This window comes from Heptranchias perlo, chromosome X (assembly GCF_035084215.1).
Source record: "Heptranchias perlo isolate sHepPer1 chromosome X, sHepPer1.hap1, whole genome shotgun sequence".
NCBI lineage: Eukaryota > Metazoa > Chordata > Chondrichthyes > Hexanchiformes > Hexanchidae > Heptranchias > Heptranchias perlo.
In genome coordinates this window covers 15,204,277-15,227,460 of record NC_090370.1, presented here as the reverse complement: position 1 = coordinate 15,227,460, position 23,184 = coordinate 15,204,277, and the positions used below count along the sequence as shown (strand labels likewise).

Here is a 23,184-nt window from a genome sequence, read left to right as displayed (position 1 = left end):
GATCGAGAGCGAGAGCGCGGGCGGGAGAGAGAGCGAGAGAGAGAGCGCGGGCGGGAGAGAGAGCGAGAGCGAGAGCGCGGGCGGGAGAGAGAGCGAGAGCGAGAGCGCGGGCGGGAGAGAGAGTGAGAGCGAGAGCGCGGGCGGGAGAGAGAGCGAGAGCGCGGGCGGGAGAGAGAGCGAGAGCGAGAGCGCGGGCGGGAGAGAGATCGAGAGTGAGCGTGGGCGGGAGAGAGAGCGAGAGCGCGGGCGGGAGAGAGAGCGAGAGCGAGAGCGCGGGCGGGAGAGAGATCGAGAGCGAGAGCGCGGGCGGGAGAGAGAGCGAGAGCGAGAGCGCGGGCGGGAGAGAGAGCGAGAGCGAGAGCGCGGGCAGGAGAGAGAGCGAGAGCGCGGGCGGGAGAGAGATCGAGAGTGAGAGCGCGGGCGGGACAGAGATCGAGAGCGAGAGGGCGGGCGGGAGAGAGAGCGAGAGCGAGAGCGCGGGCGGGAGTGAGAGCGAGAGCGAGAGCGAGAGCGCGGGCGGGAGAGAGAGCGAGAGCGAGAGCGCGGGCGGGAGAGAGAGCGAGAGCGAGAGCGCGGGCGGGAGAGAGATCGAGAGCGCAGGCGGGAGAGAGAGAGAGCGAGAGAGAGAGCGCTGGCGGGAGAGAGATCGAGAGAGAGAGCGCGGGCGGGAGAGAGATCGAGAGTGAGAGCGCGGGCGGGACAGAGATCGAGAGCGAGAGGGCGGGCGGGAGAGAGAGCGAGAGCGAGAGCGCGGGCGGGAGAGAGATCGAGAGCGAGAGCGCGGGCGGGACAGAGATCGAGAGCGAGAGGGCGGGCGGGAGAGAGAGCGAGAGGGCGGGCGGGAGTGAGAGCGAGAGCGAGAGCGCGGGCGGGAGAGAGAGCGAGAGCGAGAGCGCGGGCGGGAGAGAGATCGAGAGCGAGAGCGCGGGCGGGAGAGAGATCGAGAGCGAGAGCGCGTGTGGGAGAGAGATCGAGAGAGAGAGCGCGGGCGGGAGAGAGAGCGAGAGAGAGAGCGCGGGCGGGAGAGAGACCGAGAGCGAGAGCGGGGGCGGGAGAGAGAGCGAGAGAGAGAGCGCGGGCGGGAGAGAGATCGAGAGAGAGCGCGGGCGGGAGAGAGATCGAGAGAGAGAGTGCGGGCGGGAGAGAGATCGAGAGAGAGAGCGCGGGCGGGAGAGAGAGCGAGAGCGAGAGCGCGGGCGGGAGAGAGAGCGAGAGCGAGAGCGCGGGCGGGAGAGAGATCGAGAGAGAGAGCGCGGGCGGGAGAGAGAGCGAGAGCGCGGGCGGGAGAGAGAGCGAGAGCGAGAGCGCGGGCGGGAGAGAGATCGAGAGCGAGAGCGCGGGCGGGAGAGAGAGCGAGAGAGAGAGCGCGGGCGGGAGAGAGATCGAGAGCGAGAGCGCGGGCGGGAGAGAGAGCGAGAGCACGGGCGGGAGAGAGATCGAGAGCGAGAGCGCGGGCGGGAGAGAGAGCGAGAGCGAGAGCGCGGGCGGGAGAGAGAGCGAGAGCGAGAGCGCGGGCGGGAGAGAGAGCGAGAGCGAGAGCGGGAGAGAGAGCGCGGGCGAGATCAAGAGCGAGAGCGCGGGCGGGAGAGAGAGCGAGAGCGAGAGCGCGGGCGGGAGAGAGAGCGAGAGCGAGAGCGCGGGCGGGAGGGAGAGATCGAGAGCGAGAGCGCGGGCGGGAGAGAGAGCGAGAGCGAGAGCGCGGGCGGGAGAGAGAGCGAGAGCGAGAGCACGGGCGGGAGAGAGATCGAGAGCGAGAGCGCGGGCGGGAGAGAGAGCGAGAGCGAGAGCGAGAGCGCGGGCGGGAGATAGATCGAGAGCGAGAGCGCGGGCGGGAGAGAGATCGAGAGCGAGAGCGCGGGCGGGAGAGAGAGCGAGAGCGAGAGCGCGGGCGGGAGAGAGATCGAGAGAGAGAGCGCGGGCGGGAGAGAGATCGAGAGCGAGAGCGCGGGCGGGAGAGAGAGCGAGAGAGAGAGCGCGGGCAGGAGAGAGATCGAGAGTGAGAGCGCGGGCGGGAGAGAGATCGAGAGTGAGAGCGCGGGCGGGAGAGAGAGCGAGAGAGAGAGCGCGGGCGGGAGAGAGATCGAGAGCGAGAGAGAGCGCGGGTGGGAGAGAGAGCGAGAGAGAGCGCGCGGGCGGGAGAGAGATCGAGAGTGAGCGCGGGCGGGAGAGAGAGCGAGAGAGAGAGCGCGGGCGGGAGAGAGAGCGAGAGCGAGAGCGCGGGCGGGAGAGAGAGCGAGAGAGAGAGCGCGGGCGGGAGAGATAGCGAGAGAGAGAGCGCGGGCGGGAGAGAGAGCGAGAGCGAGAGCGCGGGCGGGAGAGAGATCGAGAGAGAGAGCGCGGGCGGGAGAGAGAGCGAGAGCGAGGGGGCGGGCGGGAGAGAGATCGAGAGAGAGAGCGCGGGCGGGAGAGAGAGCGAGAGCGAGAGCGCGGGCGGGAGAGAGAGAGAGAGCGAGAGAGAGAGCGCGGGCGGGAGAGAGAGCGAGAGAGAGAGCGCGGGCGGGAGAGAGAGCGAGAGAGAGCGCGGGCGGGAGAGAGAGCGAGAGCGAGAGCGCGGGCGGGAGAGAGATCGAGAGTGAGCGTGGGCGGGAGAGAGAGCGAGAGCGAGAGCGCGGGCGGGAGAGAGATCGAGAGCGAGAGCGCGGGCGGGAGAGAGAGCGAGAGCGAGAGCGCGGGCGGGACAGAGATCGAGAGCGAGAGGGCGGGCGGGAGAGAGAGCGAGAGCGCGGGCGGGAGAGAGATCGAGAGCGAGAGCGCGGGCGGGAGAGAGATCGAGAGCGAGAGCGCGGGCGGGACAGAGATCGAGAGCGAGAGGGCGGGCGGGAGAGAGAGCGAGAGCGAGAGCGCGGGCGGGAGAGAGATCGAGAGCGAGAGCGCGGGCGGGACAGAGATCGAGAGCGAGAGCGCGGGCGGGAGAGAGAGCGAGAGGGCGGGCGGGAGCGAGAGCGAGAGCGCGGGCGGGAGAGAGAGCGAGAGCGAGAGCGCGGGCGGGAGAGAGAGCGAGAGCGAGAGCGCGGGCGGGAGAGAGATCGAGAGCGCAGGCGGGAGAGAGAGAGCGAGAGAGAGAGCGCGGGCGGGAGAGAGATCGAGAGCGAGGACGCGGGCGGGAGAGAGATCGAGAGAGAGCGCGGGCGGGAGAGAGAGCGAGAGCGAGAGCGCGGGCGGGAGAGAGAGCGAGAGCGAGAGCGCGGGCGGGAGGGAGAGATCGAGAGCGAGAGCGCGGGCGGGAGAGAGATCGAGAGCGAGAGCGAGAGCGAGAGCGCGGGCGGGAGATAGATCGAGAGCGAGAGCGCGGGCGGGAGAGAGATCGAGAGCGAGAGCGCGGGCGGGAGAGAGAGCGAGAGCGAGAGCGCGGGCGGGAGAGAGATCGAGAGCGAGAGCGCGGGCGGGAGAGAGATCGAGAGAGAGAGCGCGGGCGGGAGAGAGATCGAGAGAGAGAGCGCGGGCGGGAGAGAGATCGAGAGCGAGAGCGCGGGCGGGAGAGAGATCGAGAGAGAGAGCGCGGGCGGGAGAGAGATCGAGAGAGCGAGAGAGCGGGAGGGAGAGAGAGCGAGAGAGAGAGCGCGGGCGGGAGAGAGAGCGAGAGAGAGAGAGCGTGGGCGGGAGAGAGAGCGAGAGCGAGAGCGCGGGCGGGAGAGAGAGCGAGAGAGAGAGCGCGGGCGGGAGAGAGAGCGAGAGCGAGAGCGCGGGCGGGAGAGAGAGCGAGAGAGACAGCGCGGGCGGGTGAGAGAGCGAGAGAGAGAGCGCGGGCGGGAGAGAGAGCGAGAGAGAGAGCGCGGGGGGGAGAGAGAGCGAGAGAGAGAGCGCGGGCGGGAGAGAGAGCGAGAGAGAGAGCGCGGGCGGGAGAGAGAGCGAGAGCGCGGGCGGGAGAGAGAGATCGAGATCGAGAGCGCGGGCGGGAGAGAGAGCGAGAGCGAGAGCGCGGGCGGGAGAGAGATCGAGAGCGAGAGCGCGGGCGGGAGAGAGATCGAGAGCGAGAGGGCGGGCGGGAGAGAGAGCGAGAGAGAGCGAGAGCGAGAGAGAGAGCGAGAGCGCAGGCGGGAGAGAGAGAGAGCGAGAGAGAGAGCGCGGGCGGGAGAGAGATCGAGAGCGAGGACGCGGGCGGGAGAGAGATCGAGAGTGAGCGTGGGCGGGAGAGAGATCGAGAGCGAGAGCGCGGGCGGGAGAGAGATCGAGAGAGAGAGCGCGGGCGGTAGAGAGATCGAGAGCGCGGGCGGGAGAGAGATCGAGAGCGAGAGCGCGGGCGGGAGAGAGATCGAGAGCGAGAGCGCGGGCGGGAGAGAGATCGAGAGAGAGCGCGGGCGGGAGAGAGATCGAGAGAGAGAGCGCGGGCGGGAGAGAGAGCGAGAGAGAGAGCGCGGGCGGGAGAGAGAGCGAGAGCGAGAGCGCGGGCGGGAGAGAGAGCGAGAGAGAGAGCGCGGGCGGGAGAGAGAGCGAGAGAGAGAGCGCGGGCGGGAGAGAGAGCGAGAGAGAGCGCGGGCGGGAGAGAGATCGAGAGAGAGAGCGCGGGCGGGAGAGAGATCGAGAGAGAGAGCGCGGGCGGGAGAGAGAGCGAGAGCGAGAGCGCGGGCGGGAGAGAGATCGAGAGAGAGAGCGCGGGCAGGAGAGAGAGCGAGAGCGAGAGCGCGGGCGGGAGAGAGATCGAGAGAGAGAGCGCGGGCGGGAGAGAGATCGAGAGAGAGAGCGCGGGCGGGAGAGAGAGCGAGAGAGAGAGCGCGGGCAGGAGAGAGAGCGAGAGCGAGAGCGCGGGCGGGAGAGAGATCGAGAGAGCGAGCGCGGGCGGGAGAGAGAGCGAGAGAGAGAGCGCGGGCGGGAGAGAGAGCGAGAGAGAGAGCGCGGGCGGGAGAGAGAGCGAGAGCTAGGGCGGGAGAGAGAGCGTGAGCGAGAGCGCGGGCGGGAGAGAGAGCGAGAGCGAGGGGGCGGGCGGGAGAGAGAGCGAGAGAGAGCGCGAGAGAGAGCGCGGGCAGGAGAGAGAGCGAGAGCGAGAGCGCGGGCGGGAGAGAGAGCGAGAGAGAGAGCGCGGGCGGGAGAGAGAGCGAGAGAGAGAGCGAGGGCGGGAGAGAGAGCGAGAGCGAGGGGGCGGGCGGGAGAGAGAGCGAGAGAGAGAGCGCGGGCGGGAGAGAGAGCGAGAGCGCGGGCGGGAGAGAGAGATCGAGATCGAGAGCGCGGGCGGGATAGAGAGCGAGAGCGAGAGCGCGGGCGGGAGAGAGATCGAGAGCGAGAGCGCGGGCGGGAGAGAGATCGAGAGCGAGAGGGCGGGCGGGAGAGAGAGCGAGAGAGAGCGAGAGCGAGAGAGAGAGCGAGAGCGCAGGCGGGAGAGAGAGAGAGCGAGAGAGAGAGCGCGGGCGGGAGAGAGATCGAGAGCGAGGACGCGGGCGGGAGAGAGATCGAGAGTGAGCGTGGGCGGGAGAGAGATCGAGAGCGAGAGCGCGGGCGGGAGAGAGATCGAGAGAGAGAGCGCGGGCGGTAGAGAGATCGAGAGCGCGGGCGGGAGAGAGATCGAGAGCGAGAGCGCGGGCGGGAGAGAGATCGAGAGCGAGAGCGCGGGCGGGAGAGAGATCGAGAGAGAGCGCGGGCGGGAGAGAGATCGAGAGAGAGAGCGCGGGCGGGAGAGAGAGCGAGAGAGAGAGCGCGGGCAGGAGAGAGAGCGAGAGCGAGAGCGCGGGCGGGAGAGAGAGCGAGAGAGAGAGCGCGGGCGGGAGAGAGAGCGAGAGAGAGAGCGCGGGCGGGAGAGAGAGCGAGAGAGAGCGCGGGCGGGAGAGAGATCGAGAGAGAGAGCGCGGGCGGGAGAGAGATCGAGAGAGAGAGCGCGGGCGGGAGAGAGAGCGAGAGCGAGAGCGCGGGCGGGAGAGAGATCGAGAGAGAGAGCGCGGGCAGGAGAGAGAGCGAGAGCGAGAGCGCGGGCGGGAGAGAGATCGAGAGAGAGAGCGCGGGCGGGAGAGAGATCGAGAGAGAGAGCGCGGGCGGGAGAGAGAGCGAGAGAGAGAGCGCGGGCAGGAGAGAGAGCGAGAGCGAGAGCGCGGGCGGGAGAGAGATCGAGAGAGCGAGCGCGGGCGGGAGAGAGAGCGAGAGAGAGAGCGCGGGCGGGAGAGAGAGCGAGAGAGAGAGCGCGGGCGGGAGAGAGAGCGAGAGCTAGGGCGGGAGAGAGAGCGAGAGCGAGAGCGCGGGCGGGAGAGAGAGCGAGAGCGAGGGGGCGGGCGGGAGAGAGAGCGAGAGAGAGAGCGCGGGCGGGAGAGAGAGCGAGAGAGAGAGCGCGGGCGGGAGAGAGAGCGAGAGAGAGAGCGAGGGCGGGAGAGAGAGCGAGAGCGAGGGGGCGGGCGGGAGAGAGCGAGAGCGAGAGAGAGAGCGCGGGCGGGAGAGAGAGCGAGAGCGAGGGGGCGGGCGGGAGAGAGAGCAAGAGAGAGCGAGAGAGAGAGCGAGGGCGGGAGAGAGAGCGAGAGAGAGAGCGCGGGCGGGAGAGAGAGCGAGAGAGAGAGCGCGGGCGGGAGAGAGAGCGAGAGAGAGAGCGCGGGCGGGAGAGAGAGCGAGAGCGAGGGGGCGGGCGGGAGAGAGAGCGAGAGAGAGAGCGCGGGCGGGAGAGAGAGCGAGAGCGAGGGGGCGGGCGGGAGAGAGAGCAAGAGAGAGCGAGAGAGAGAGCGCGGGCAGGAGAGAGAGCGAGAGCGAGAGCGCGGGCAGGAGAGAGAGCGAGAGAGAGCGCGGGCGGGAGAGAGAGCGAGAGAGAGAGCGCGGGCGGGAGAGAGAGCGAGAGAGAGAGCGCGGGCGGGAGAGAGAGCGAGAGAGAGAGCGCGGGCGGGAGAGAGATCGAGAGCGAGGACGCGGGCGGGAGAGAGATCGAGAGTGAGCGTGGGCGGGAGAGAGATCGAGAGCGAGAGCGCGGGCGGGAGAGAGATCGAGAGAGAGAGCGCGGGCGCGAGAGAGATCGAGAGAGAGAGCGCGGGCGGGAGAGAGATCGAGAGAGCGAGCGCGGGCGGGAGAGAGAGCGAGAGAGAGAGCGCGGGCGGGAGAGAGAGCGAGAGAGAGAGCGCGGGCGGGAGAGAGAGCGAGAGCGAGGGCGGGAGAGAGAGCGAGAGCGAGAGCGCGGGCGGGAGAGAGAGCGAGAGCGAGGGGGCGGGCGGGAGAGAGAGCGAGAGAGAGAGCGCGAGAGAGAGCGCGGGCGGGAGAGAGAGCGAGAGAGAGAGCGAGGGCGGGAGAGAGAGCGAGAGCGAGGGGGCGGGCGGGAGAGAGAGCAAGAGAGAGCGAGAGAGAGAGCGCGGGCGGGAGAGAGAGCGAGAGAGAGAGCGCGGGCGGGAGAGAGAGCGAGAGAGAGAGCGCGGGCGGGAGAGAGAGCGAGAGAGAGAGCGCGGGCGGGAGAGAGAGCGAGAGCGAGGGGGCGGGCGGGAGAGAGAGCGAGAGAGAGAGCGCGGGCGGGAGAGAGAGCGAGAGCGAGGGGGCGGGCGGGAGAGAGAGCAAGAGAGAGCGAGAGAGAGAGCGCGGGCAGGAGAGAGAGCGAGAGCGAGAGCGCGGGCGGGAAAGAGAGCGAGAGAGAGAGCGCGGGCGGGAGAGAGAGCGAGAGAGAGAGCGCGGGCGGGAGAGAGAGCGAGAGAGAGAGCGCGGGCGGGAGAGAGAGCGAGAGAGAGAGCGCGGGCGGGAGAGAGATCGAGAGAGAGAGCGCGGGCGGGAGAGAGATCGAGAGCGAGAGCGCGGGCGGGAGAGAGATCGAGAGTGAGCGTGGGCGGGAGAGAGAGCGAGAGCGCGGGCGGGACAGGGATCGAGAGCGAGAGCGCGGGCGGGAGAGAGAGCAAGAGAGAGAGCGCGGGCGGGAGAGAGATCGAGAGCGAGAGCGCGGGCGGGAGAGAGAGCGAGAGAGAGAGCGCGGGCGGGAGAGAGAGCGAGAGAGAGAGCGCGGGCGGGAGAGAGATCGAGAGCGAGAGCGCGGGCGGGAGAGAGAGCGAGAGAGCGCGGGCGGGAGAGAGAGCGAGAGAGAGAGAGAGCGCGGGCGGGAGAGAGATCGAGAGCGAGAGCGCGGGCGGGAGAGAGATCGAGAGAGAGAGCGCGGGCGGGAGGGAGAGAGAGCGAGAGAGAGAGCGCGGGCGGGGAGAGAGAGCGAGAGAGCGAGAGCGTGGGCGGGAGAGAGATCGAGAGATCGCTGGCGGGAGAGAGATCAAGAGCGAGAGCGCGGGCGGGAGAGAGATCGAGACAGAGAGCGCGGGCGGGAGAGAGATCGAGGGCGGGAGAGAGATCGAGAGCGAGAGCGCGGGCGGGAGAGAGAGCGCGGGCGGTAGAGAGATCGAGAGCGAGAGCGCGGGCGGGAGAGAGATCGAGAGCGAGAGCGCGGGCGGGAGAGAGATCGAGAGCGAGAGCGCTGGCGGGAGAGAGATCGACAGAGAGAGCACGGGCGGGAGAGAGAGCGAGAGAGAGAGCGCGGGCGGGAGAGAGAGCGAGAGAGCGAGAGCGTGGGCGGGAGAGAGATCGAGAGAGAGAGCGCTGGCGGGAGAGAGATCAAGAGCGAGAGCGCGGGCGGGAGAGAGATCGAGAGAGAGCGCGGGCGGGAGAGAGATCGAGAGAGAGAGTGCGGGCGGGAGAGAGATCGAGAGCGAGAGCGCGGGCGGGAGAGAGAGCGAGAGAGCGCGGGCGGGAGAGAGAGCGAGAGCGAGAGCGCGGGCGGGAGAGAGATCGAGAGCGAGGGGGCGGGCGGGAGAGAGATCGAGAGCGAGAGCGAGAGCGCGGGCGGGAGAGAGATCGAGAGCGAGAGCGCGGGCGGGAGAGAGATCGAGAGCGAGAGCGAGAGCGCGGGCGGGAGAGAGATCGAGAGCGAGAGCGCGGGCGGGAGAGAGATCGAGAGCTAGAGCGCGGGCGGGAGAGAGAGCGAGAGCGCGGGCGGGAGAGAGAGCGAGAGCGAGAGCGCGGGCGGGAGAGAGAGCGAGAGCGAGAGCGCGGGCGGGAGAGAGAGCGAGAGCGAGAGCGCGGGCGGGAGAGAGAACGAGAGCGAGAGCGCGGGCGGGAGAGAGCGAGAGCGAGAGCGCGGGCGGGAGAGAGAGCGAGAGCGAGAGCGCGGGCGGGAGAGAGAGCGAGAGCGAGAGCGCGGGCGGGAGAGAGAGCGAGAGCGAGAGCGCGCGCGGGAGAGAGAGCGAGAGCGAGAGCGCGGGCGGGAGAGAGAGAGAGAGCGCGGGCGGGAGAGAGAGCGAGAGCGAGAGCGCGGGCGGGAGAGAGACCGAGAGCGAGAGCGGGGGCGGGAGAGAGAGCGAGAGCGAGAGGGCGGGCGGGAGAGAGAGCAAGAGAGAGAGCGCGGGCGGGAGAGAGATCGAGAGCGAGAGCGCGGGCGGGAGAGAGATCGAGAGAGAGAGCGCGGGCGGGAGAGAGAGCGAGAGAGAGAGCGCGGGCGGGAGAGAGAGCGAGAGAGAGAGCGCGGGCGGGAGAGAGATCGAGAGCGAGAGCGCGGGCGGGAGAGAGATCGAGAGCGAGAGCGCGGGCGGGAGAGAGAGCGAGAGAGCGCGGGCGGGAGAGAGAGCGAGAGAGAGAGAGAGCGCGGGCGGGAGAGAGATCGAGAGCGAGCGTGGGCGGGAGAGAGAGCGAGAGAGAGAGCGCGGGCGGGAGAGAGATCGAGAGCGAGAGCGCGGGCGGGAGAGAGATCGAGAGAGAGAGCGCGGGCGGGAGAGAGAGCGAGAGAGAGAGCGCGGGCGGGAGAGAGAGCGAGAGAGCGAGAGCGTGGGCGGGAGAGAGATCGAGAGAGAGAGCGCGGGCGGGAGAGAGATCGAGAGCGAGAGCGCGGGCGGGAGAGAGAGCGCGGGCGGTAGAGAGATCGAGAGCGAGAGCGCGGGCGGGAGAGAGATCGAGAGCGAGAGCGCGGGCGGGAGATAGATCGAGAGCGAGAGCGCTGGCGGGAGAGAGATCGACAGAGAGAGCACGGGCGGGAGAGAGAGCGAGAGAGAGAGCGCGGGCGGGAGAGAGAGCGAGAGAGCGAGAGTGTGGGCGGGAGAGAGATCGAGAGAGAGAGCGCTGGCGGGAGAGAGATCAAGAGCGAGAGCGCGGGCGGGAGAGAGATCGAGAGAGAGCGCGGGCGGGAGAGAGATCGAGAGAGAGAGTGCGGGCGGGAGAGAGATCGAGAGCGAGAGCGCGGGCGGGAGAGAGAGCGAGAGAGCGCGGGCGGGAGAGAGAGCGAGAGCGAGAGCGCGGGCGGGAGAGAGAGCGAGAGAGCGAGAGGGCGGGCGGGAGAGAGAGCGAGAGGGCGGGCGGGAGAGAGATCGAGAGCGAGAGCGCGGGCGGGAGAGAGATCGAGAGCGAGAGCGCGGGCGGGAGAGAGATCGAGAGCGAGAGCGCGGGCGGGAGAGAGATCGAGAGCGAGAGCGCGGGCGGGAGAGAGATCGAGAGCGAGAGCGCGGGCGGGAGAGAGATCGAGAGCGAGAGCGCGGGCGGGAGAGAGAGCGAGAGCGCGGGCGGGAGAGAGAGCGAGAGCGAGAGCGCGGGCGGGAGAGAGAGCGAGAGCGAGAGCGCGGGCGGGAGAGAGCGAGAGCGAGAGCGCGCGCGGGAGAGAGCGAGAGCGAGAGCGCGCGCGGGAGAGAGAGCGAGAGCGAGAGCGCGGGCGGGAGAGAGAGAGAGAGCGCGGGCGGGAGAGAGAGCGAGAGCGAGAGCGCGGGCGGGAGAGAGACCGAGAGCGAGAGCGGGGGCGGGAGAGAGAGCGAGAGCGAGAGAGCGGGCGGGAGAGAGAGCGAGAGCGCGGGCGGGAGAGAGAGCGAGAGCGAGAGCGCGGGCGGGAGAGAGAGCGAGAGCGAGAGCGCGGGCGGGAGAGAGAGCGAGAGCGCGGGCGGGAGAGAGAGCGAGAGCGAGAGCGCGGGCGGGAGAGAGAGCGAGAGCGAGAGCGCGGGCGGGAGAGAGAGCGAGAGCGAGAGCGCGGGCGGGAGAGAGAGCGAGAGCGAGAGCGCGGGCGGGAGAGAGAGCGAGAGCGCGGGCGGGAGAGAGAACGAGAGAGAGAGCGCGGGCGGGAGAGAGACCGAGAGCGAGAGCGGGGGCGGGAGAGAGATCGAGAGAGAGAGCGCGGGCGGGAGAGAGAGCGAGAGAGAGAGCGCGGGCGGGAGAGAGAGCGAGAGAGAGAGCGCGGGCGGGAGAGAGAGCGAGAGCGAGAGCGCGGGCGGGAGAGAGAGCGAGAGCGAGGGGGCGGGCGGGAGAGAGAGCGAGAGAGAGCGCGAGAGAGAGCGCGGGCAGGAGAGAGAGCGAGAGCGAGAGCGCGGGCGGGAGAGAGAGCGAGAGAGAGAGCGCGGGCGGAGAGAGAGCGAGAGCGAGGGGGCGGGCGGGAGAGAGAGCAAGAGAGAGAGCGCGGGCGGGAGAGAGAGCGAGAGCGAGGGGGCGGGCGGGAGAGAGAGCGAGAGCGAGAGAGAGAGCGCGGGCGGGAGAGAGAGCGAGAGAGAGAGCGCGGGCAGGAGAGAGAGCGAGAGCGAGAGCGCGGGCGGGAGAGAGAGCGAGAGCGAGAGCGCGGGCGGGAGAGAGATCGAGAGAGAGAGCGCGGGCGGGAGAGAGAGCGAGAGAGAGAGCGCGGGCAGGAGAGAGAGCGAGAGCGAGAGCGCGGGCGGGAGAGTGAGCGAGAGAGAGAGCGCGGGCGGGAGACAGAGCGAGAGAGAGAGCGCGGGCGGGAGAGAGAGCGAGAGCGAGGGGGCGGGCGGGAGAGAGAGCAAGAGAGAGCGAGAGAGAGAGCGCGGGCAGGAGAGAGAGCGAGAGCGCGGGCGGGAGAGAGAGCGAGAGCGCGGGCGGGAGAGAGAGCGAGAGAGAGAGCGCGGGCGGGAGAGAGAGCGAGAGAGAGAGCGCGGGCGGGAGAGAGAGCGAGAGAGAGAGCGCGGGCGGGAGAGAGAGCGAGAGAGAGAGCGCGGGCGGGAGAGAGATCGAGAGAGAGAGCGCGGGCGGGAGAGAGATCGAGAGCGAGAGCGCGGGCGGGAGAGAGATCGAGAGTGAGCGTGGGCGGGAGAGAGAGCGAGAGCGCGGGCGGGACAGAGATCGAGAGCGAGAGCGCGGGCGGGAGAGAGAGCAAGAGAGAGAGCGCGGGCGGGAGAGAGATCGAGAGCGAGAGCGCGGGCGGGAGAGAGATCGAGAGCGAGAGCGCGGGCGGGAGAGAGATCGAGAGCGAGAGCGCGGGCGGGAGAGAGAGCGAGAGAGAGAGCGCGGGCGGGAGAGAGATCGAGAGCGAGAGCGCGGGCGGGAGAGAGATCGAGAGCGAGAGCGCTGGCGGGAGAGAGATCGACAGAGAGAGCACGGGCGGGAGAGAGAGCGAGAGAGAGAGCGCGGGCGGGAGAGAGAGCGAGAGAGCGAGAGAGTGGGCGGGAGAGAGATCGAGAGAGAGAGCGCTGGCGGGAGAGAGATCAAGAGCGAGAGCGCGGGCGGGAGAGAGATCGAGAGAGAGCGCGGGCGGGAGAGAGATCGAGAGAGAGAGTGCGGGCGGGAGAGAGATCGAGAGCGAGAGCGCGGGCGGGAGAGAGAGCGAGAGCGAGAGCGCGGGCGGGAGAGAGAGCGAGAGCGAGAGTGCGGGCGGGAGAGAGAGCGAGAGAGCGAGAGGGCGGGCGGGAGAGGGAGCGAGAGGGCGGGCGGGAGAGAGATCGAGAGCGAGAGCGCGGGCGGGAGAGAGATCGAGAGCGAGAGCGCGGGCGGGAGAGAGAGCGAGAGCGCGGGCGGGAGAGAGAGCGAGAGCGCGGGCGGGAGAGAGATCGAGAGCGAGAGCGCGGGCGGGAGAGAGAGCGAGAGCGCGGGCGGGAGAGAGAGCGAGAGCGCGGGCGGGAGAGAGAGCGAGAGCGAGAGCGCGGGCGGGAGAGAGAGCGAGAGCGAGAGCGCGGGCGGGAGAGAGCGAGAGCGAGAGCGCGCGCGGGAGAGAGAGCGAGAGCGAGAGCGCGGGCGGGAGAGAGAGAGAGAGCGCGGGCGGGAGAGAGAGCGAGAGCGAGAGCGCGGGCGGGAGAGAGACCGAGAGCGAGAGCGGGGGCGGGAGAGAGAGCGAGAGCGAGAGGGCGGGCGGGAGAGAGAGCGAGAGCGCGGGCGGGAGAGAGAGCGAGAGCGCGGGCGGGAGAGAGAGCGAGAGCGAGAGCGCGGGCGGGAGAGAGAGCGAGAGCGAGAGCGCGGGCGGGAGAGAGAGCGAGAGCGAGAGCGCGGGCGGGAGAGAGAGCGAGAGCGAGAACGCGGGCGGGAGAGAGAGCGAGAGCGCGGGCGGGAGAGAGAGCGAGAGCGCGGGCGGGAGAGAGAATGAGAGTGAGAGCGCGGGCGGGAGAGAGACCGAGAGCGAGAGCGGGGGCGGGAGAGAGAGCGAGAGCGAGAGGGCGGGCGTGAGAGAGAGCGAGAGCGAGAGCGCGGGCGGGAGAGAGAGCGAGAGCGAGAGCGCGGGCGGGAGAGAGAGCGAGAGCGAGAGCGCGGGCGGGAGAGAGAGCGAGAGCGAGAGCGCGGGCGGGAGAGAGAGCGAGAGCGAGAGCGCGGGCGGGAGAGAGAGCGAGAGCGAGAGCGCGGGCGGGAGAGAGAGCGAGAGCGAGAGCGCGGGCGGGAGAGAGAGCGAGAGCGAGAGCGCGGGCGGGAGAGATAGCGAGAGCGAGAGCGCGGGCGGGAGAGAGATCGAGAGCGAGAGCGCGGGCGGGAGAGAGATCGAGAGCGAGAGCGCGGGCGGGAGAGAGATCGAGAGCGAGAGGGCGGGCGGGAGAGAGAGCGAGAGCGAGAGCGCGGGCGGGAGAGAGAGCGAGAGCGAGAGCGCTGGCGGGAGAGAGAGCGTGAGAGAGAGCGCGGGCGGGAGAGAGATCGAGAGCGAGAGCGCGGGCGGGAGAGAGAGCGAGAGCGAGAGCGCGGGCGGGAGAGAGAGCGAGAGCGAGAGCGCGGGCGGGAGAGAGAGCGAGAGCGAGAGCGCGGGCGGGAGAGAGAGCGAGAGAGAGAGCGCGGGCGGGAGAGAGAGCGAGAGCGCGGGCGGGAGAGAGATCGAGAGCGAGAGGGCGGGCGGGAGAGAGAGCGAGAGCGCGGGCGGGAGAGAGAGCGAGAGCGAGAGCGCTGGCGGGAGAGAGATCGAGAGAGAGAGCGCGGGCGGGAGAGAGATCGAGAGAGAGAGCGCGGGCGGGAGAGAGATCGAGAGAGAGAGCGCGGGCGGGAGAGAGATCGAGAGAGAGAGCGCGGGCGGGAGAGAGATCGAGAGCGAGAGCGCGGGCGGGAGAGAGATCGAGAGAGAGAGCGCGGGCGGGAGAGAGATCGAGAGCGAGAGGGCGGGCGGGAGAGAGAGCGAGACCAATCATTATTGCCAATATTTTCTTTTTAATAAAATATTGGCAATAATGATTGGTCCCGTTGACCGTTTAGGTTAGCCTTGGCTGCGCAATAGTTGTAACCATCCAATTTCCTACGAGGTCAGAGGGAAAGTCCATCTGAATAGGTTGGAATGCAAGATACCTGAGACGTTGTGGGAGGTTCGGAGATTTAGAAGCTTGGATCTTCGCCAGTATTTAGTGTGCTGTTGCTCCTAACCAGTAAACATTATGCAATTTGATAATTATTGAATGAGTAATTGTCCTAACACCTCCCCTGTCTTCTAGGAAATTGAATGACATCCAGAAAAGAAGCTAGCGTCAAGCCAGTGCCATAAATAATTTGCTGAACACAAGCATGAGTCTTCCATGGAACATCTTTGAACTCAAGCCAAGCGCAGTTCCAGTACACTCTGACAGGTTCAACTTGCATTAGGCATCCATTGCAAATCTAATCTACTGAATCAAATGATCAGAACCAAAACCCACAACACCACAGTATGCTGCTGTTCCAACACAGAGACCCCAAATGGCTCTCATTTGAGAATTTCCATATCGAAGTTTTTGTCCTTGGGCGTGTGGCAGGCAGAAGCTAGCTGCTTCCTGATTTTCCTGTGTTTGGCAAGGCACTCCAGGCCAGTCGAGCAGCCACCAGCTGATGAGTGGTATTGATCAATCAGGTTGCCTGGCCCCCCTATTCAGGCAGAGAATAGTACATGCTGGCAGGGGACTGAAAAAAATGAGGAAAATAAATAGAAAATGGGAGAAGAGAAGCAAGGGAGGAAGAGAAAATCCACCAGGCTTTTCCGATCTCAGAGGGAGGCTCTCAACTGACAGATAGAAAGTTATTGCAGGACACAAAGAAAGCTTTTCAGGGATATAATGGTAATAAATACCCTTTACTCGGCTGTCTAAGATTATTTCACCAACATTTTGGATCAGAGTGTACTGCATCTTATGACCACACTTTTAAACACGGGGTAACTGGGCGGCAGATCAACTCAGTGATTCAGATATCATCATAATCATAGAATGATTGGTACACGATTGCTAGTAAAATGGTGAGATTCAGTACTTGGCGTAAAATCAGAGGTGGCAAGCAACTCCAGCACACTGCACCCGAACTCATGATCCTACTTGGGGCATTGCTAATCTGAAGACAGGCACCTCCTTCGGAATTAGGGAGGGAATCACCTTGTGCTGCACTTACGCCTCTCCGTTTCACAGTAGCACAAGAGGGCTAATCCAGCAATTCACCCTATCGGTTAGGGAGGTAACAGGGAGAGCAAAGGAAGGGAAAGTGGGTAAAAATCAAGGGAGTCTTATAAAACATATTTTAAAAATTTGTAGGTTACCTGGCTGATAGCACGTTTTCCCAGGGCCTGGCAACTCTCGATTGGCTCCTAGGCCAGTCCAAAATTAGAACTCCCATTAAAATGAATGGGGCCTGTTCCAGGATGCAGGTGGCTCCTCCCCAACAGTGACATCATTGGACCAGCTCTGGAGGGGAATGAAATCTGAACCACAGGGTCGCTATCATGGAGCAAATTTGACGTTTTCTTTTTAACGGTAGCAGATATATTTCTTTTATATTTTTACACAGACATGGGAGAGTACTTTGAATCCCTAGCACCTCCTTGTCCATCTTTCCCCTTTTAATTCAATTATATAATGGGGTTATTAATACAGATAGCTGATCTGCGACTTTGTGACTTCTATAGGTAAACCATCAGTAGAGAATATCTACAATCACAGGCTTTTTTCTGTTCAGCTATGTTCCCTTATTGGTCTCACCATGCCAGGTACCATTCCCAGATGAGAGATGGGCAGGCAATCTGCTCCCAGTCCTCTGCCAATGTCACCCTGTTGCCAGTTGCTAAGGGAACGCACAATGACAGCCCAAAGTAACTGCCCCACTGACTCATTACCTGTCCCATGAAGAGCACCAGACCTGTGCTTGGTAGCTCCAAGGTCAGGAGTTTACTATTTGAAGATCACAGCTATGATTCTGAACCCTACCACTCCATGACACAGCATGCTGGAGCTCAAACACACTGTGCTGTCTAATACACCATTACCAATACTGTACAGCACTGCTGGTGTGTAATTCATCACTAATATAGGCAGTCAATAAGGAAGAATTTGATAGTTATTTGACAATTATTCAATATTAGATTTACTGATCAATTTACAGGGGACCACTGGTTTTACATCTCCCCAGATTAAGCCATTTAACTTGTCCAAGATGTGCATGTATTGCTGGGGTGATTATTCATTCCTTTCTTTATAGCTGGGAGTTTAGGGTATCAGGACTTTTAAGAGCAAGTTATTGCAAGTCTGAGTTCTGCAGAAATATCCTTAAATCTTCATTACATTTTATGTTGAAGGCAATAATATTTTTCAGTAAGAACCAGGGAACTAGCCAGAGGCCTGGAACACTTATTTTGCTAACTGCACTTACTTTTCAGAATTCCCACTGCATTTAAAGATACTGACTGAAAACACTCGTTTTCAGCCCGAGTCGCTCAGTGTAGAGATTCACAACACCCAGAGTGGCGAGGGAGCCGACGACCATTGCACCAATTTAGTTTCAACTTGGAAATCTCAGTGTTCATGAAAGAATGTATTACAAGAATGTAAAAATGGAGACAAATCTTATTTCAGAACGTGACTTTTCCCCCACATCCTCTACTCCATGCTAAATCAGGATTCAGTCCAACTCCCTTTTGGAGGTTTCAGCTGAGCCAGTATTTATTGCATCAGGTCAAGAATTCTATAAAGATCAGTAAGTGTCACATTAGATTATGTTCCATCGCCCAACTGGTTAATGGAACAACAGAGGATCTCCTTTTATATCCTGAAGATTGAATTGGGATTAACCAGTCAATCAGAAGCTAAATTGTTACAAGCCTGCTTTAAGGTTAAGTTGTATCAGACTAGTAATGCCAGTGTCTGGAATTCATTGCCCCTGAACTGTATATTAGTAAATATCATGCTCCAACCGAGGTTAAAAAGGTAATTTTTACAGACTGAATACAGAAGGCTCCTCCCACAATAGATGACTGCCATTTACTACTTAACACAGCAACTTACCTGAAGAAGCCTTTACAGCCTTCACATGTCATGGCATTGAAATGGAAACCAGTCGCTTTGTCCCCACAAACTCCACAGATCCGTGGGCAATTTCTATCAAATTCATCATCTTCAGGCTGATATGCAGAAGTGCTCACTGCCATCTGCTCCATTTCTGCAATTCTTGATACTGCAAACAAAAAAAAGGTATTTTTTGAAACAATATAAAAATTTATCTTAATGGTTACATCAAAATATGAATTATGGATAAAATGTGGTTGTATGGCACAGTATCTCTTTTACAATATAGTGCAGTACACTTGGGTCAGTGCCCTGTACTCTGCTGGTAGCTGCTATAATACAGATCTCTTTAAAGGAATAATCCAGAGAACGATTACAAGATACAATCCAAGTGAAGAGTCACCACCACTGATCCAGTTTGTCCATCTCAAACAATGGCGAACACATTCTCAGCTTTTCTGTCGCTTGCACCTATACCACAGGTTACCTCGGCCTTTCTCACTTCAACAGTTTCTCAATCTATTTCCATCAGTTGTCACTTTTAAATCCCAGCAAAGTTCACCTATAAGTACGCATGACTGTACCCCACTTACCTCTATCAAATAATTCTTGGCTGTTCCTCTCAATGACTCCAAACATACTCCATTTCATATCCTTCTGACAAAGCTAAAACAATGGCTAGTTTTCCTACTCATTTTTTGAGCATACACTTCTGAATACAAGATTCTGATTTTTAATACACCACCGTAACAGAAATGATGCACAATGCTGGTTTACTACCATAATCTACGTCGTGAGATGTGCCTTTAACTCATTTGTGTCTCTGGTGCCAAGTTATTCTATCCACTGTCACTTAGTAGTTCATTTTCCAGTAAACTACCACTTCCCATCGTACATCTTCAGAAAGCCATAGGGGGTGATTTTAGGAGGCAAATGCGGGTGTGTTTGGGGCGCGGGGGTTCCGAAAATTGCGCAAATCCTGTTCAGGTTCGGAAGCCGGCTCCAACCCGCCAACTTCCGAGTTTCCCAGGGACCCACCCGTGTGCGCGCAGGCAACCCGAAACCGGAAGTGACAGTTGAAGCGCCAAATGTACCTCGTTGAGGTACTTAAGGCACTGTACCTGTGACAGATGAAGGGATTAGAAAGATTTTTTTTTAAAACTTACCTGGGCGGCTTGCCCACCGCTTCTGATTCATGCCTGGTGAAACCAGGAGTGAAGGGCCGGATCAGGGAAAAAGAAACGAAATAAATTAAATTAAAAACCATGCAAGGAAGTGAAAACACTAAATGAATCTACCTTTGAAACCTGCTCCAATGTCTCCAGCTCCGATGACCCCCTCTTCACCCTCCCTATGTCTCCCGTTCCGATGTCCCCATCTTCACCCTCCCGATGTCCCCCCGATCTTCCCCCGATCTCGTCCCCCCGATCTTCCCCTCCTCCCCCCACCCCGATCTTCCCCTCTTCTCCCCCGATCTTCCCCTCCTCCCCCCACCCTGATCTTCCCCTCCTCCCCCCACCCCGATCTTCCCCCCACCCCCATCTTCCCCCCACCCCCATCTTCCCCCACCCCCATCTTCCCCCCCACCCCGATCTTCCCCCACCCCGATCTTCCCCTCCTCCCCCCACCCCGATCTTCCCCCCCACCCCGATCTCCCCCCCCACCCCCACCCCGACCTCCCCCCCCACCCCGACCTCCCCCCCCACCCCGACCTCCCCCCCCACCCCGACCCCGATCTCCCCCCCCACCCCGATCTTCCCCTCCTCCCCGATCTTCCCCTCCTCCCCGATCTTCCCCTCCTCCCCCCCACCCCGATCTTCCCCTCCTCCCCCCACCCCGATCTTCCCCTCCTCCCCCCACCCCGATCTTCCCCTCTTCTCCCCCCCGATCTTCCCCCCCACCCCGATCTTCCCCTCCTCCCCCCACCCCGATCGTCCCCCCCCACCCCGATCTTCCCCTCCTCCCCCCCACCCCGATCTTCTGTTCCAGCAGCGGACGACGTCTCGCTCTCTCTCTTTCCCGCCCCCCCCTCACGTTGCAGCTCCTGACGGCAGCCAGCCTGTCAATCAGACTGGCTGCCAGGCCTGAAACCCGGAGAGGACGTTAATTATCAGCAATCAACGGCGATCGCGTTGGAAACGGTAAGTTTTGTTCATGCGGGTTTGCCACACGCCCAAATCGCCCCCCGCTGCCAACCCGCCACCCCCGCTAATATCGGGGCCATAGTCTCTTCAGCTTTGATTACAAAGAATCGTGGTTCTCAGAAAGTGCATTGTTTGTATCAGGATAAGCCCAACTAATGGCTGAACATTATTTGTCTGTCCCTTACCCTCCAACAACTTACTCCCCACGCCAATTATTTTCAACCCAGGTCAGCCCTTGGTAGTGGTCAGAGCCCGAGAGAAAGAATATTTCATTCGCGGGTTTAGTGTGAATGTTTGATTGAAAGATGGGCTGAGGTTTCTGTTTCCAGGCAAATTTTCCATTTCGAGGGTGGGGGGGCGAAAGAGAAAAGGGGGAGAAAGTGGAGAGAAGGAAACAGAGAGCCATGCATGACTGGTATAATTTCGCTGGATTTTGAGTTCTTGTTCTTCGGCTTTTGCCTGTTTTCCCTCTCCAGCTTATTCTCCCCTCATCCTCCTTTCTCTATTGGCTTTTGAGTTCTGTGCTGATGCCAGATTCAGCGAAGTGTAGCTTCTGTAGCAGTGCATCACACCTGCCAGTAGTTTGTGAGGTATAGGTATATAACCAACAAACGTTATTCAAATGTCACTCATCAGGACATTTGGGTAAGGGTTATGGGTCATTTATTTTGGCCTATTTTAATGTAAGTTGTGACAAAGTTCCATTTACATAAAACGTACAGCACAGAAACAGGCCAGTGTTTATGCTCCACACCAGCCTGTTTAAATGGAATTGGAATTTTAGTCCTACTGATGATGTGTTGGTCCTAACATTTTCCTCTGTACCGACCAGTCAGTCATTCTTCAAGACTCCTCCATCACCTTTCCCTGGACTGGCTCCTCAAGCTCTGCCTGCTGCTCCCGATCCTGCGAACACCTCACCTTCCTACAGCTGTTCCTCTGACCAGCTCCCTCATCCGCATTGATCCTGTGGATCTAACTTTTACCCTGCCCTGGCTCCCTGGACTTCATTGCACTTGATGCTTGGGTTTCACTCCGACTGCTCTTCGCTCCTCTGCTGGTATAGCTGATCCGCTGCTGCGTACCACTAACACCTGAGGCCACTACATACCTCCACTGGACCCATGGATCAAGTTCTGCTGCTCATGGTTAACTCTTCACTCCTCCTCGGTCTTCTGTTTGCACTGGACAGCCTACAGCAGCGCCTCCCTCCTTTTACCTCCGGAGTCCCCAAGGATCTATCCTTGGCCCCCACTTCTTCCTCATCTACATGATGCACCCTGGTGACATCTGAAGACATGGGGTCAGCTTCCACATGTACGTTGATGACACCCAGCTCTACCTCACCATCACTACTCTCGACCTGTCCACTGCCTCAGCATTGTCAGACTGTTTGTCCCACTATTTCCTCCAGTTAAACATTGGGAAGACCAAAGCCATCATTACAGAAGATGTTTCCACTTGCGGTGGAGACCAGAACTAGGGGCCATAAATATAAGATAGTCACTAATAAATCCAACAGGGAATTCAGGAGAAACTTCTTTACCCAGGGAGTGGTTAGAATGTCGAACTCACTACCACAAGGAGTAGTTGAGGCGAATAGCATAGATGCATTTAAGGGGAAGCTAGATAAATACATGAGGGAGAAAGGAATAGAAGGATATGCTGATAGGGTGAGATGAAGTAGGGAGGGAGAAGGCTCGAGTGGAGCATAAACACCAGCATGGACCTGTTGGGCTGAGTGGCCTGATTCTGTGCTGTACACTCTATATAATTCTATGTAATCTTTGGCCCCGGCCACAAACTCTGTACCTTCACCACGGATTCCACCCCCCTCCCGGCCACTGTCTTAGGTTGAACCAGACTGCTCGCAACCTCAACGTCTCATTTGAGTCTGAGCTGAGTTCCAATCCCATATCTTCTCCATCACAAAGACTGCCTACTTCCACCTTCATAACAATTGCCCACCTCCCCCTGAAACCCTCATCCATGCCTTTAGCAACTCCAGACTCAATTACTTCAATGCTCTCCTGGATGGCCTCCCATCCTCCACCATCCATAACCTCCAGTTCAACCAAAACTCTGCTGCCCATATCCTATCCTGCACCAAGGCCTGCTGACCTATCGCTCCCATCTTCGCCGACCTACATTGGCTTCCGGTCTCCCAATGCCTCAAATTAAAATTCTCATCTGCACGTTTAAATCTTTCCATGGTCTCACTCTGTCCTTTTCCTGTAACCTCCTTTGGCCCTACAACCTTTGCTCTGGTCTCTTGTGCATCCCCCTTCGCCCCACCATTGGCAGCTGTGCCTTCAGCCAACTAGGTCCTACTTGCTGATTACTTTTATTCCTCAAGTCCATCATTTTGTACGCTGGAAGTCTGTGAGGAGGATTGCTGGGAAGGCGTTGACTCTGGAGACAGTTTTAGCTAGCTGTGTTTGTGAAGATAAGCAAACTTTACACTTCTATTATTTTTTGCTTTCTGCAGACCCAATGAACTCATCTTGCTTTCAAGAGTTGTGGGGAGTGTGGGGGGCGGATTTTGACTTATTTAAAACAAGGATTGAGCGGCTGTGTGCCAGGCCATTCAAATTTCTACATGTAATAGCCTATCAGAGGACAATTAAATATCCTGTATAGGACCCATCATACACTAGCTCATCTCCACTGGTGACAGCATGAACTTTGACACATACTGGAGGTGTTGTGAGAACGCAACCATCTCATACATTGTATGGACATGTCTACTGGTCCAGGAGCATTAGACTGACTTTCAACAAGGTTTTAGGATTGAGGCCAACTCACTTTATTTTGGGCTTGGCCTACTGATGGAAATCCCTTGCACCTGATTGTGTAGCAAAAAGATGGTGGTCTAAGTCTGGTCGGTACATCTCCCACATTCCAACCTGGTTGAGAAATTAGAATGTAACCCACTTGGAGAGAATCTTGTATTCTCTCCATCTCAACTTAAAGTTCAGGTGCCCTTTCCTAAATTACGCCACGAGGGTTCATCCTGGTTTGATGTAAGTATGGTTCTCCTTTGGTAAGGGGTGTGGATGTTCCCAGTTTTGTGTTTCTTGATTTGCTGTGTGGGTTTTCCCTGCTGATGATGGGACTGTATTCTGCCCTTTTTATTCCATAGCTTCTGTTTCTATCACCACCACCACCACCCCTCCTCCCCACCCCCTAAGGTTGAAGGTTTGATTGCTAATTGTTGAAGGTATGAGTTTGACTGTTCCTGTTTGGATTCGTAAGTTGTCTATTTGTAACGAGTGACTGTCTGCAATGGTTACTGTTTATCACCTAATTTGTTACAATTAAACACTCTGTTGCAGTATATAAACAGATCCTAGCATTTTAATTAACATCACAGGGCTTGACATATTCCTACAGACACAGGATCTGTTTAATTCCATCTGTTGTAACTGATCGTAGCAAGATCGAGGACATAGTATGAAAACTGATGTGGAAAATACATCCTAACGTAGAGTGCTGATGATCTAACTTGCAAGGCATGAATAACTCATGAGGGCAAAGTCCCAATGACTTATACAGATGTATGGGAGAAGCCTGAAGCAATCTCTCTCTGTCTCACATACATTTATGACTTTCCCTGTCAGCACTGGTCTCTGCTTACCACTCTCCCTGACAGAACAAATAGTATTGTCAAATCACGTGCTACAAAAAATATATACTTTTTCATTATTATTTTTTCCCCATCCACTCGA

General features: G+C 60.9%; 2 protein-coding genes across 3 annotated transcripts in view; both read right to left on the bottom strand.

Moving 5' to 3' along the window:
* Positions 1–23,184, bottom strand: part of LOC137307305 (vitamin D3 receptor B-like) — a 274,444-nt gene that overhangs the window by 152,090 nt on the left and 99,170 nt on the right. For both annotated transcript variants that reach the window (XM_067976766.1, XM_067976767.1), the window contains one exon: positions 17,313–17,481. In XM_067976766.1, coding sequence (XP_067832867.1) covers positions 17,313–17,464 — 152 coding nt within the window. In that variant the 5' untranslated portion in view covers positions 17,465–17,481. The remainder of the gene's footprint in view (positions 1–17,312; positions 17,482–23,184) is intronic.
* LOC137307306 (myosin light polypeptide 6-like) overlaps positions 1–23,184 on the bottom strand; it is a 448,832-nt gene that overhangs the window by 372,292 nt on the left and 53,356 nt on the right. The gene's annotated exons all lie outside the window — the stretch shown is intronic.